At 32.3% G+C, this 15,361-nt stretch overlaps 1 protein-coding gene across 1 annotated transcript in view; it reads left to right on the top strand.

Moving 5' to 3' along the window:
- The window catches only part of POT1 (protection of telomeres 1), a 75,109-nt gene that overhangs the window by 5,046 nt on the left and 54,702 nt on the right, over positions 1–15,361 (top strand). Inside the window, exons 3-7 of the mRNA XM_049771061.1 lie at positions 1,619–1,691; positions 5,775–5,866; positions 12,917–13,024; positions 13,422–13,469; positions 15,027–15,141. Coding sequence (XP_049627018.1) covers positions 1,619–1,691; positions 5,775–5,866; positions 12,917–13,024; positions 13,422–13,469; positions 15,027–15,141 — 436 coding nt within the window. The remainder of the gene's footprint in view (positions 1–1,618; positions 1,692–5,774; positions 5,867–12,916; positions 13,025–13,421; positions 13,470–15,026; positions 15,142–15,361) is intronic.

The following is a 15,361-nucleotide window of genomic DNA, read 5'->3' as shown; positions in this document are numbered from 1 at the left end:
CTATTGTAAATAGCGCTGCAATGAATAAAGGCATGAGGAAGGGATTTTCTAATTGCATTTTTATGTTCCTAGGGTATTTCTCTAGGAGTGGAATAGCTGAATCATATGGGAGTTCAATTTTCAGTTTTTTGAGGAATCTCCATATCGTTTTCCATAAAGACTGGACTAGATGGCATTCCCACCAGCAGTGAACGACAGTTCCTTTTTCTCTCCACATACCTGCCATTACTGATTGTTCTTGGTCTTTGTGATGTGTGCCAATCTCTTTGGTGTGAGATGGTGCCTCATCGTTGTTTTGATTTGCATCTTCCTGATGATTAGTGATGTGGAGCATTTTTTTTTTTTGTCTTTTGGGCATTTGTATTTTTTCTTTGAGGAAGTGTCTGTTCATTTCTTCTCCCCATTTTTTGATGGAATTAGATGGTTTTTGTTGTTGTTTGTTTGTTGTTGTTAAATTCTGTTAGTATCTTGTATATTTTGGATATTAGCTCCTTATCTGATGGGTATTGGGTGAATAGTTTCTCCCATTCTGTGAATGGCTTTTGTATCCTAGGCACTATTTCCTTTGAGATGATGCAGAAGCTTCTCAGCTTAATATATTTCCATCTATTTATTTCTGATTCCACTTGTTTGGAGAATGCTAATTTCCTCCTTGAAGATGCCTTGGTTGCAATGTCATGGAGTTTTTTTTACCTATGTATTGTTCTATTTACCTTATGGTTTCAGGCCTGATATTAAGGTCTTTAATACACTTGGATTTGATCTTTGTGCATGCTGTTAGATGGGGGTCTGAGTTTGCTTTTTTGCTAGTGGCTAACCAGTTGTGCCAACACCACTAGTTGAAAAAACTTCCCTTGTTCCATTTTGGATTTCTTGCCCCTTTATCAAAGATTAGTTGATTGTATGTCTGGGGAACATTCTCTGAATACTCAAGTCTATTCCACTGATATGAGGATCTGTCTTTATTTCAATACCATATTATTTTTTATAATTATTGTTTTGTAATACAATTTAAAATTGGGGAAAGTAATGCCTGCCATATTCCTTTTCCCAAAGATTGCTTTAGCTATTCGTGGGTGTTTATTGTTCCAAATGAATGTCAAAAGTGTTTGATCCACTTCTTTGAGGAATGTCATGGGTATCTTTAGAAGGATTACATTGAATCTGTATAATGCTTTGGGGAGTATTGCCATTTTAATGATGTTAATCCTGCCAATCCTTGAGCAGGGTATGTGTTTCCATTTCCGAGGGTCCTCCATGAGCCTGGTATGTGTATGTGTTTCCATTTTTTAGTGTACTCACTTATTTCTTGAAGAAGTGTTTATAGTTTTCTTTGTATATGTCCTTCACTTCTTTAGTTGACTCCAAGATATTTGAGTTTTTATGTCACTAATGTAAATGTAATTTTTATGTCCATTTCTTCTCTAACATTATTAGTGTATAAGAAGACAATTGACTCTGTTTTTCTTCTTTATAAAAATCACTTTCATGTCTTAAAAGTGAGCTTAACACCATACTCAGTTTTTTGAAAAGAAAAATTGCTTTTAAAATTACCTTATTTGTTTATATTATATTATAATCTTTTGACTTGTTTATATAACTTTCCTTCTTATTTCAGGGAAAACTTTCACTTATATCTTCTTTAACTTATGAAGGGAATAAGCTAGCAACATTGAAGATTAAATTGCAAGGTATGTACTTGAGTGTTTTAAATTATTGCATTGAACTAAAATTGGGTAACAGTTTTTTTGTTTGTTTGTGTTTTGTTTTGGTGCACTTTGGGTAGTTGTGCTTTGTGGTCACTCCTACCAGGGCTCCAGACCATACTGCATGCCAGGGGTTATCTTGGTTGGCTATGTGCAAGACAAACGTCCTGTGCTCTGCCACTATACTGTGTCTACAACCTCCCAAATTGGTTAACTTTATATGTAGAAGCACAGATTTTTTTTTTTTTTTTTACTTTTTTGGAACAACAAGGTAGAAAGGTGTTTTTTTTTTTGGGGGGGGGGTGGGATGGGGTAGGTGGTCACACTCATATGTGTCTAGGGTTATTTTTAGCTCTATACCAGGCATTATTTTGCCTTCTGCGTGCAAAACGTATACTTAGTTCATTGAGCTCTTTATCTAGTTTGCTGAAATTTATTTGTAGTAATAATGATATAGTATAGTATAAAAATCAAGAGAAGAAAATGTTTATCTTCTCACTAATTCTTCTCAGTATATTTTCCCTTTCTCATTAGTTTCTAATTTAGTTTAAATAAGTTTAAATTAATACTTATATTATTATAAGAATTTAACAACTAACTGATTTCTCTACTTCTGGCTTCACTGATGCGATCTAAGTAGTTTAGCAAACTTTTTTAAAAAATGTTTTATTCTGAAAAAACTCTTTGTGAAAAAGTTTAGGTGAATCCATATCTCATGCCTTAAAACAAAAGTCAATTTAAAGTGGATATTTTTTTTAATAATATCTTTATTTAAGCAACTTGATTACAAACATGATTGTATTTGGGTTTCAGTCATAAAAGGAACATCCCCATCACCAGTGCATCAGTCTGATCACCAATGCCCCCAATCTCCCTTCTTCCCACCACCTGTATTCAAGACAGACATTTAATCCATTGAAGTGGATTAAGCCTTTAAAATAGACTAGAGTCCAATATATAGTGAAGAAATATAGGCAGAACCTTCCAAGACTTGGGCCTCAAAGGTGATAGATATACTATGTGATTTCATTGGCAGAAGCAGAAACAAAAGTAAATGAATGGAACTACATCAAATTAAAGAGTTTTCTGCATGGCAAAAGAAACATTCGCTAAAATACATCAAATAAATGTTTAATATTCAAGAAAAATAAACAGCAACAAATTGACAACTGCAAAAACAATAAAAAAAATCAAAAACCTTATAAAATATGGGGGAGAAATGAAGACAGTACTCTAAATAAGACAGATGAATGGCCAGTAAGTGCATGAATATATGCTCATCCCTTTCTATCAGGGAAATCCAAATCAAGATAACAATGCGATATCATCTCACTCTAGTGAGGATATCACATATCAAAAAGAGGAGGTGGAGAGGAGTGACAGAATGGTAGTGCAGAGGGTAAGACAAAGGCATTTGTCTTGCACTTGGCCAACCTGAGTTTCATCCTAGCCATCCCACTTTTTCCCACTAGTATAGAGATTCGGGAATAATCTCTAAACACTGATGGATGTACCCCCAAAACAAGCCCAGACAGAACTGGAATTAATCTGTGTAGCACAAAACAAACTCTTATCTATTTGTTTGGTGTAGCTCCTATAGAAAACAAAATGGAGATTTCTTAGAAAAATAAGAATAGCATTGACATATAACAAGCAGTTATACTTCTTGGTGTCTATTCTCAAGAAATAAAAGCATAATTCAAAAGACCATATGTTTGGACTGTATTAATATTATAATAAATAAAGCATTTGCCTTGCATGTGTCTGAGCCAGACTATCCCTTCCACTCTATACATTCCCTCAGGCACTGCCAGAAGTGGTTCTTGAACATAGAGCCAGTTAGACCTTGAGCACCACCTTGGCAAAAAAAATTAAAGAACATATGTTGTTGTACCACTATTTGTTGTAGCACTTAGGACATTAACTAGGATAGAATCAAACCTAGATAACCAATGATAGATGAGTAGATAATAAGGTGAGTTATATATGTTTAGTAGAATAAGATGAAGCTGAAAAAAAGATGAAATCATGCAATTCACTGCAACTTGGCTGATTTGGAGAAAATCATGTTATGTGAAATAAGCAAGAAGGACAGATTACAAATTTCTCACTTTACAATTATATGTAGAATAACAAGTTGAGGAAATGCAAGATTTCAATGTAGGATATTAGATTATTCTTGACCCTGAATTATGGAAATGAAGAGGACAAGGAAGGATAGAAATGGAGATGGAGGGAGAAGAGGACAAGAATCCAAGGTGGATTCAATAAGAGGCAGATGGAATATAACAGGCAGGGATGAGGAGAATTGAGGCAGACTAGTGTTATAGAAGTGTGGTATAATTATATATCTAAACCACAGAGCCAACAATACTGAGAGCACAAAACTTAAAAATATGCTTGTTAAGGAGGCAGGCTGGGTGTTGGAGAAAGGAAGTTGTTACCCGTGGTGGCACTAGTGTTGGAATTTTCTATGTCTAAAATTTAGCTATGAATCACTGTGAGTTACAGTGCTCTAATAAAAAATATTGAAAATTGTTATTTGGGGTTTTTTGCTAGTAAAACATAACTTTATAGTTGTTTCCATTGTGCATTGTTCCAAAATACTTCATCACCAAAACTCCCAATTCTATCCTTCATCATACAGTAATGTGCCTATAACTTTGACTCCTTACTTTCTGGTAACTACTAATTTGGTCTTACATTCAAAAAAAATTTTTTTTTGAATTTTTCTCTTCATATAGTTAACATTTCTTTTTTAAATTGAGCCCCTCTTGGCAGTGTTCAGGGTTACTCTCAGTACTTAGGGATTGCTCCCAGCAATTGTTTGGGGCTATGCAGTGCCAGGGATCAGACTCTAGTATCCTACATGTAATCATAAGCTCTATCTCACTGACCTATTTTCTAGTCGTCTTTGCTTTTCTTCTTAAGGAGATAACTTTCCTCTTTCTTTGGTTGTCTAATGTCAGGCTATTATTTTCTTTATTTTTTTCTCCTTGTTTTCTATAATATCCCCTTTTGAATTTTCTGTTCTAAGACTGGAAAATACAACCAGTTATGTTACTCAATCATGGCTGAATAAAAAACATCGGTTCATTTAGGATATTAAGGAAGTATGTCACATTTTAATTACTAATAGCTTGAGGAGAATTACTGCTTCAATTTGTATGTATACTTATTTTGAGGAGTTGTATCAACAGTGTAAGTGGGAGGAGATGATAGGTGGGTTTACTTAGTTTAATTGGTCAGTGCGTTAAACTTGATAGAGTAGCAGATTCAGATGTTCTGAGTCCCTTAAAGAAGACTGCAAAATATGGAAGTATAATATGATTCCAGGCATGGGGTCCCTTTTTATGTCGTTTTATTTGTTTGTTTGTTTTTGGTATTTGAATGTTTGAAAGCTGCTATGAGTGAAATTTTTCTCAAATGATGATTGAATCTTAGCATATGACCTCCTATAAATGGTGAAAAAAGATGCACACTGAGAAAGAACAGTTAATGAAATTCTTCCTAAAGCTTGGAATATTCAAATCGGGTTACTTGAGAATATGCATTTTTGTTTTCCAGCTATGTTTTACTGTCAAACTCACACATAACTGTCTTAACTATATTCAAATGCTCTTCTATATACTGATACTAAATGGGGGGGGGGAGTTCACACTTGTTAGATTAAAACTTAATGTACTTAGAAAATTGTAGACTGCTGGAAGTTCATTAAAATAAAATATTTGGAGAGTGATTTTATATACTATAAAAATTGAATATAGCCTCAATAGACTTCTATTCATTGTAAGCATAGAGAAATAAATAGCAGAATGTCAATGTGATGTTTGCAGAAATTTGTAAATTATATTCTTGAGAAACTTGAAATAGCTAGCTTAGTCTTAATCCTAAGTAGCATTCCATATATTAATTTTGTATTGTAGTAGGCTGAAAAGTAAATTATTAGCATTGTAAATTTTCAAAATCGTAATTAAATTTTGAAGCAAGTATAGTTTTTTACTTGTCATTTTTTTCTGTGCATATAAACCTGTTAAATCTAATGAGTATGTGTCCTTTTCTCTATAGAAGAAGGAAATTCAAATACAGAGACTAACACCATCAGTGTAATATTTTTGGGAAAATTAGCAGAGAACTGTGCAAAAGTTTTCTATGAAGGGGTAAGATAATTTTTATTATTTTAGATATAGATTCATCCTGCCACATATGTCTTGCAGATCTTTTGAAATAAAATGTTTATTTTCAGGAATATGAGAAGTGATAAGTAACTTTTAGTGTCTAGACAAAGAGCTCAGTAAGCTATATTGCATACTCCGCTGCAAGAGGTCTGATTCTGGGCCAGGCAGTGGCGCTAAAGGTAAGGTGCCTGCCTTGCCTGCGCTAACCTTGGACGGACCGCGGTTCGATCCCCCGGTGTCCCATATGGTCCCCCAAGCCAGGAGCAACTTCTGAGCACATAGCCAGGAGTAACCCCTGAGCATTACCGGGTGTGGCCCCAAAACAAAACAAAACGAAACAAAGAGGTCTGATTCTGTTCCTCAATATTACATGGCTCTCTGAGCACTGTCCTTGGGAGCTTTCTCCTGGCTCTGAGGTGGGAGTAGTCTCTGAGCACGGCCAGAAGTTGCCTCTGTTACCCACTTAGCCCTCATAAAGAGTGCCTTACACAGCAGCTTTAGGATTGAAGTACTCTGAAGGGTATTGAAATTTATTTTTTTTATATAAAAAAGATTTCTGACATGAAGGAACAGTTTTTCCTCATTTCATTTACATTTTTAGTATGTAGCATTTTGAAAAAGCACATATATTAGTGCTCACATAATTTAAAGTAATTCTTATAAACTAAAAAAAAGTGCATTATACCTGAGTCATATTCATGTTAAAAATGAATGTTAAATCTTCACTAAGATTCCACTATGTACGGTACCCCAAGTATGCCAGGATTGTTCTCTCAGCTCACGGCCGGGGTAAGCCCTGTGCATAACCGTCTGTGGACTCCAAAACAAATCCCCCTTCCAAAAATAACAAACTGTCTATATGTATAGTCATTTACTACCTAAATATTAATAAAACATTTTAAAATAATTAAGGTCATCATATTCACATGTGTAAGAGACTTTGCTTATTATATATTTTATTAGTATATATGCATACATTAAATATTTTCATTGTGTTATTAAAATAGTTTGTTTCTTCATATAATCAAATAGTATTCTATTCTCCATATTTCTTTAGTTATTTGTTAGTTCATTTATTCTGTCAGGAAGAGACAGGAAAGAAATATCCACATGGAAAATTTACAATAAGTCAAAAACTATAATGGATCTGTAAATACTAATAAAACATTGGTGAACTCAACATAGAACTGATGAGTTGTTTGAACAACTTTGTGAATCACAGTACCTTATGTAAATAAATTTTTTAAAATTGGAAAGATGTGCACTCATGCTGCTGGAAGTTTTTATTTTTTTGACCTTATGATTCTTATTTTTATTATCAGTCTTAATAATTTTTGGCATTGTTTCATAAATATCCTCAAAATTTAAGTTTCTTTTTTTTTTTTTCTTTAAAGATACTTTGCCATGCAGTATCTAAAAAAAACGGCTGGAGCAGTTTTTTAGAATCATAAGTAGAGTGATTCTAGATACAGTTTTAAAACTTTTATTGAAATAATAGTTTTAATATTATTTATATGACAAAGCAAAATTCTAAGAAGCAGTATCATTAAATAAAAAAGTTATCTTAGTCTTTTTCAAAGCAGACTAGGAAATAAAGTATAGAAAGCATTTTCATGTACTCACAATGAACATACACACCTATAGATACACTCAATCTACTCTGTGAGGCTGTTTTGATTGGGTAGAAATCAATAAACTATAATTCATATCTAGATTTATATTAACTATTTTTCACTGCTGTGTTTAATTTTTGAGGTACCTTTTATTCCTATTCTTGTCTTTGAAGATGACTGTTTCAGTATAGTTTAGAATTATTTTAATGAGATTTCCGAATTAACTAGAATTTAATATTTAAAAACTGAAATGATATTTTTAAAGGATATTCTTGAGAAATCTTCGAGTCAGAATTTATTGAATATAAATAATGTAGAGACTACTAATCATGTTAATAGGAAAAACTTAATTTTAAAGAAAATATATCTGTTTTCTGTTTGAAATAGAAAACTGTTTGAATACCCTAAGATGAAGGTAATAAAAAGAAATCTGTGGAATGTCTTATTTCATGTGAATGTAAATTAGAACACGCATTTTTCTTTGGCTCCTTGTCCTCCCAGTAAAATATTCAAATGCTATTAAGAGCTTCCTTGTTCATTAGTATGTGGGTGTATGGGTGTACATGATCACATGCTGCCAGGATACATTGAAATAAATTTGTTTTCATGATTATATACAATAAAATATATGTGAACTAAAAGGTTATGCTTTATCAAAATAAAATAAATTAATTTTTATTTTAGATAAACACTCTGTAAGAAGTACACTTAATATTTTTTTATAGATTTGAGCACTTCGGTCAAGAAATTATAGTATATATATATACATATGCACATATATTTTTTATGGGATTTTTTGGGTTTGAGCCACACCCAGAGTGCTCAGGGTTACTCCTGACTCTGTGCTATATAATGTGCCTAGAAATAACTCCTGGCAGGCTTTCGGGAACATATGGGATTCCAGGGATTAGACTCAGGTTGGCTGCGTGCAAGGCAAACACCCCACTTGTGTACTATCGCTCCAACCCTAGGAAATTATAATATATTTCTGTTCAACTAGCTAATGTCATTAGATTTTCTTTTTCTTTCTTTTGACTAGTAGGATTTTTTTGACTAGTAAGATGTTAAAACTTGCTTCAGATTCCTTTGGCGGGGGCAATGCTATCTAAATGTATGATCAGGAATAAACTATATAGTCTGTAAGTGATAGTGAAATGGAAGCCTTAATTTTTGTGAAAAGATTAGAATTTTGTAGATGAAGATAAGTATATAGAATATAGGAGTCCTTAAAGGGCTTTTAGTAGTGTAGGAGTAGGCTAAGAGGACAGAATTCACTACATTTTTATATTTGTTTTATTATGAACATATAGTCATCAAAAATATTTTTTATTCTTTTAAGTCTTTTTTATAAGGTATGAGGTGGTTTAGAACCAGTAGTGATCAGGCTGTACTTCAAACTTTGTTGTCTGTGTCACTTCCAATGGGTTTTGGGGAAAAACTATTTCTGGTGTTTGAACTGGGTTGTACTACATTAAAGACAAGTAATTTAATCTTCATACTGTCCCCAACACAAGATTTTTTTCTTTTGTTTAGGTGCCACAGATGGAGATGTTCAGAGTCACCCATGATGGTTCTCAGAGACCATATGCATGCAGTGTCTAGAATGAAACTGAATTCACCCTCATGCCTGGCATGCATTTTCACCCTTAGACTAACTCTTCAGCATCAAAAATAGTTTTTTTAGGACAATATATATGTATTTTTGTGTTTTGACACTATACTTGGTAGTACTCTAAAGTTACTCCTTATTTGGTACCCAGAGTCATCCCTGGCATTGCTTCAGAGACCAATGTAGTTCTATAAGCGAAGCATAACTTTGAATTTTGGTTAATTAGATATATGTGTTTCTTTTTGTCATTCTTTATTCTACGCCAGTGCTATCAGATCTAATGATTCTCTAACTACCATTTCCCTCTTTAACAGTGGGTGGTGGGTTTTTTTTTTTTTTTTAATTTTTGTTTAGGGCCATACCCAGCTGTAGTCAGGGTTTACCTCTGTGTCTATTATCAGGGATCACTCCTGGTGGATCTTGGGATGCTGGGATTGAACTTGTGCTAACCACATGTGAGGTAACACCTTACCCACTCTACTATTTCTCCAGCTTGTTTTAAAATAATAACTGCACTGGAGAGACACTGATAGGCCTGATCACATACTTTGATTTTAGGAGGTATGGCTTCTGTCCGCAGTACCTCATATCTTTGTCCTCCAGCACCATCAGTGTGGCCCCCAAATCAAAAATGGAAAATGAAATATGATAGCCTAATAAGATTCATGTGGTCAGTATAAGTAGTAAAAATTATTCAGAAATTATTATAAATATAATTATACATTGATTAGTTCATTATATTAATTATTATTACTGTTATTCAGAAATAATAAAAATTACTGAGGTGAAGTCAGTTTTATGAGGTTTTAATTGAGTTTACTATATTATATTTTCTGTGTCTTTTCTTCTATTGACTGTAATGACTCAAGAATTTTTAGGGGTTTTTTTGTGACAAAAGATAGTTTTTACTGAAACTTACTTAGACTTGAGGGGAGAGAGAGGAAGTTCTTGTTCAAGAGAGAATATAGACTTCTCCATAGTGGGAAAAGCATAAAATCTGAGACAAGCAAGTAAGACACGTGTTCAAAAATGAGTTTTAATATCTGTAAAAATTAGTAACTAATACTGATTTTGTTCACATTTTTGTCTATATCTATTTATTTGTAGCAGTTGTGTTCTTCAGGAGATACTAGCATGTTAAAACCATGTTTGCTAATGTTCATTGTTAATTTTTAAAGAACATGTTTTGTTTGTTTTTGTTGGCCATACCCAGCAGTATTCAGAGACTGCTCTGTGCTCAGGTTTTGTTTCTGGTAGTGAGCAAGCATTTGGTCACTCATCAGGATTGAACCCGGACTTCCTGCATGGAGAACATGCATCCAGCTTGTTGAGCTTTATCTCTTAGCCCTCAAGAACATTATGTTAAAAAACCTGAGTTGATTTTACTCATTGCCCCTTGCATCTGTTCTATGGTAGAAATAAATACTCTTGCTGACTAAACTAGGTAGGAAATTGTTCAGTGACAAGGACTTCTTTGAAATTATTATGACAGGATGTACAGACAGAAAAAAAAAGAAAATAACTGATTTTCTGATATCTGAGTAAGCTGAGTAAATTTGTAAGTTTCAGTTCTATTAAATGTGTTTCACTTCTATAATATTAATATTCAGATATTGATAAAACCTTATCACTTTTAATAACAAAATATTCTTCTCAGGCTGCTTGCTTTTTCAGCAGACAGAGATAAACACCTGTTATGTTTATTTATATATCTCAAAATATACTCAGATCTGAAGTCTGTGGTCACTGGAATTTAGAATTTAGGACAATGCATGTTCAATCATTTGTTCACCTCAGTCTTTCAGTGCTTATATAAAGGAGTATTGCCTCTTCACATTTTTTTCATTTCTGTAGTTAAATAATGTAAAGGCATTTTTGCCTGGAAATGAAGCCTAAGCATGGTTTTCCCCACTTGTTTAGATTTGTACTTCAGTTTATACATTGTCAATTTATTTGGTAAGTGTTGTTGACCCCTGGCAAAAAATCATTACAGGCCTTTTTTTTGGGATATGCAGGTGGATATCACATAATACATAGCCTCAAGACTCTCAAAAGACCTATTTTTAATTTTATTACAGCTCTAGTCAAAATGTTTATTATAATGGTAACATTTATAGTTTTGATGTACAAAGTCACTGCACCTTCACCAAAGTGTCCAAGATCCTTTACCACAGTCCCTTCTAGTCGTCTTCTTCCACCACATCCTGCTCTGTGCTGTTTAGTAATCTCAATTGTGTAAACAAAGACCAGAGGTTTGTCATCTAATGCTGTTGCTCTTAAAGTTTTCAGGACATTGAAGACATTAGGGAAAGTAAAATAATGCCAACGACATCCATTTGCTAAAGTTTTGTTGTTGTAGTTGTTTTAGGTGTAACTTGTATTTATTTGTAGTGCTGTTTTGCATATATAAGGGAGGACTTGGATTTGATCCTGAGAGTGAAAGTATATGAAGAAAAATAAGCTGCCTAAAATTTTCTCAGGAATTTTTATTTTAAGTTTTTAGTAAAATTATAGAATTAATATAATAAAATTTATTTATGAAACGCTTTTTAATGTAATAAAATTTACTTATAAATACATATATATGTGTTTTGCTAAGATATAATTTGAGTATATATTTTAATATTTAAAAAATGAATAAAAATTAAAGAAAGATGAGAAAAAGAATGGCTTCTAGTGATTGTTATAGACAAAAGTAGAAAAAAACATTTTGTTTTTACTAATATCTAAATGGAAATGTATATATTTACATAAAACTAAACCATTAATCATATAACATTAACTTATATCCCCTATAATTTTATATGAATTAATATATAAATGTATTATATAAAAATTATTTATGTTCCACAACCTGATTATATGCACACATATTAGCTTTGTAAAATTGTGGCTTTTTTTTTAGTTTTTCGGGCCACACCCATTTGATGCTCAGGGGTTACTCCTGGCTAAATGCTCAGAAATTGCCCCTGGCTTGGGGGGACCATATGGGACGCCTGGGGATCAAACTGCGGTCCTTCCTTGGCTAACACTTGCAAGTCAGATACCTTACCTCTAGCGCCACCTCCCCAGCCCCACTTTTCTGTATTAAGTACATATCTTTTTCAGTGTTATCTCATCTCTGTGATTTAGTTTTATTTAATTTTTTTCTTACTACTTTGGGATCATTGCCATTTCTTTTTCATTTGTGTTATTCATGAAGCTATAATCAGATAAATTGAGATAAGCAGTGACTTTTTAAGTCCTACTAAATGTGTAAACATTTTTAAGTGAGAACTATGGAAGATCAAGAATCTACTTTGCATGTGCTGACCTAAGCTCGATTCACAGAACTCCATATAGCCCTGTAGTTCAAAATTATCCAGTGCAGAGCCTGGAATAGCCATGACCACCTCCTAGTGTTGTCCAAAAACAACAAAAAAATTTTTTCTGAATGGTTTACTATTTTTCTGGTTCATTAAGTTGGGCATTCTGCTTATCTATGGCATTGTGAGTACATTTTTAGAGAAGGTGATCTCAGTCTCAGTTTTATATTTAAAAAAATTAAATTTAGGCAAGCAAATTTTTCATTTTATAGATGAGTCTTTTTTAAATTTATTTATTTATTTATTTTTATTTTTATTGTGGCCAAAGTGAGTTACAAATCTTACACAGTGACAATAAATGAGGGCCTTTCTACCAACAGTGTTGTCTTTTTTTTTAATAGCATAACGGTCTATATGACATTCAGAATGATATCTATTTTGATCATTAAAGTGATTAAAATTCATTTTATAATAAAAATTATTAAATTATTTTTTCTGCTTATAGGATACCATTGCAGTGACTAGTTTCATCGTTTTGTCAGGATCATCTACAAGCAGTGATGGAGAAAAGGACTTATTTTTGAGAGCGTTTGAGGACTTATCAACTGTTTATGTATGTGCATAACTTTTAGTCAATAACTGCTTTTAGTGAGCTCAAGTTATAGTATAGAAATAGAAATAGTATTTCTCTAAATCTACAGATGATTTAGTTCGACAATTATTTTAATTGAGTATTTTAAATTTGAAAACAAGTGATAGTTATTATTAAATTTTAAAGACTTACCTGATATTCCAGACCTGGCCTAAGGGTGGTCTAGTGCTATTAAAATTAATGAGTGAGATAAAAGTTTAGCTTAGACAACTTTATACATAATGCTTTTGTTATAAGTTGCAACTTTATACTGTTATAATGAATTTGAACATAATACATTTATGGGCATAGTTTTACTGCAGTTAAAAGTCTTTCATTATGTTGGAAGTCATTTTTATACAAATAAGTCTTTTTTCAGGTATATGTTAAGGCTGTAAGAGATTTTTCAACAGAATCTATGTCTTTGGTAAGTTTGTATTCATTTTAATAGAATGTTGTATAATAGGCATATATATGTATATGTACATGTATGCATATATTTAAAATTGTTTTATTAAATCACCTTGAGATGCAGAGTTAAAAAAAGCTGTTTATAGTTGTTGACAGTGTTCACTCATACAATATACACACCAATGTTCATTTCCTACCACCAGTTTTCCCAGTTTCCCTTAATTTTTCCCAAGTCCCTCACCTCTGTGGCAGAGACTTTCCTTCTCTTTCTGCCTTTTATCATATTATTTTACTTCCATTCAGCATTGTTCTTTTCAAGAGTGACCATTCCCAACTATTATTCTCAATCCCTTCTCAGCCCTAACTCATGCATATATATCCTTGACTTATTTTATATTTTGAAATAGTATAGGTGAATATGATGATTATATGTGCCTATAATGGTTGAGTTTTGCTTTGTTTTCCACTGAGCTTTGCCTTCCATTCATTCTGTTCCCTGAGAAAACACTTGTTCAGATAGTATATTGGGGATGACAATATAGTTCAAAGAACTAGGATATGTGTTTTGCTTGCTAGAGGCTAGGGTTTAATCCCTAGTACTGTATGATTTCTGAAAATAGCCCTGAGCACTGTTGGATATGCCCCCAAATTAAAACTAATATGTTGAGTGCATTAACTTTGTTCATTAATACACATTTTCTTTTATCTTTTTATTTCAAATTATAATCATTGTTCTTTTATTATTGATGAACTACAAGATTTTTAATATTTGAATCTGAAGAGTTCGCTATGCCTTGCTTACCCTTTTGTATGAAGGACCAACTTTGTTGAAAAATACAATTAAATTTCCTACTCTAATTTAAATATAAAGTTTTATTTTTTCTGTGCTCCGGGAAAAATGTGCTTAGGTTACTGTAGGTGATGCTAGGAATTGAACCTGAGTTGGCACTTTGCAAGACACATGTTATACTCACTGTACTATCTGCCCCATTTTTATTTTAATTTTATTGCTCAGAATTGTAAGCTGTGATTATTTTCAAGTTTTGGTATGTGGTAATGATGGGGAAATTGAATCCTATAGTTTAACTAATATGAAGATATATTCTTTTGAAAATTGTACTTTCATTTTAAAAATTATGCATTATTCAGAATGTTTCTCTAATAATCATTATCAATGACCTTATACTTATATAAAACCTTTCTTTATTAGGCCTAAGTAAAATATTTTCAGATTTTTAAGAAAAAGCAAAATTTACACCCTAAAATTTGAAGTCATAGTAATTATGATTAAAGCTAGAAACAAAAATTTTTACTGCATTTCTTTGTATTGTGTATATATTAATATTCACAATAAGATTATTCAAAAAAAAACCTCAATTGTTTAAAATATTAACTCTTGTAACTTGAACATTTTCTCTCTTTTTTTAAAAGGCTAGACATATAGACGTGTAAAAGGAAGAAATGTATACAGATGGATTTGAAGTTTTGTACATCTGATAATTACATGGTTATGATATGTAAATATGGTGGGGTTTTTTTTTTTTAGATACTCACATTTTATTATGTTTCTTAGGTACCATCAACACATTATGTATATACACCCCTGAATAAGCTGAAGGGTGGTATGATTGTGAATGTCTATGGTGTTGTGAAATTCTTTAAGCCTCCATATTTGAGCAAAGGAACTGGTATGTATAAACATTTTTTGAGATTTTATTGAACTACAACTGTTTTGGTTACAAGAACACAGATTCTTTATTTCCTTATATCTTAGAAACTCAGTTATGATTTAATAATCATCACATGATACATTCATTTTTAATCATTTAAATGCTGTTTAGAATATTAAATGAACTGGGTACTAAAAGCAATATGACAGTATATGAAAATATGAAATTAGTGAAAAAA

This window comes from Suncus etruscus, chromosome 1, assembly GCF_024139225.1.
Source record: "Suncus etruscus isolate mSunEtr1 chromosome 1, mSunEtr1.pri.cur, whole genome shotgun sequence".
Taxonomy (NCBI): Eukaryota; Metazoa; Chordata; class Mammalia; order Eulipotyphla; family Soricidae; genus Suncus; species Suncus etruscus.
The sequence above is the reverse complement of the archived record's forward strand: the minus strand, read 5'-3'. Positions and strand labels throughout refer to the sequence as shown.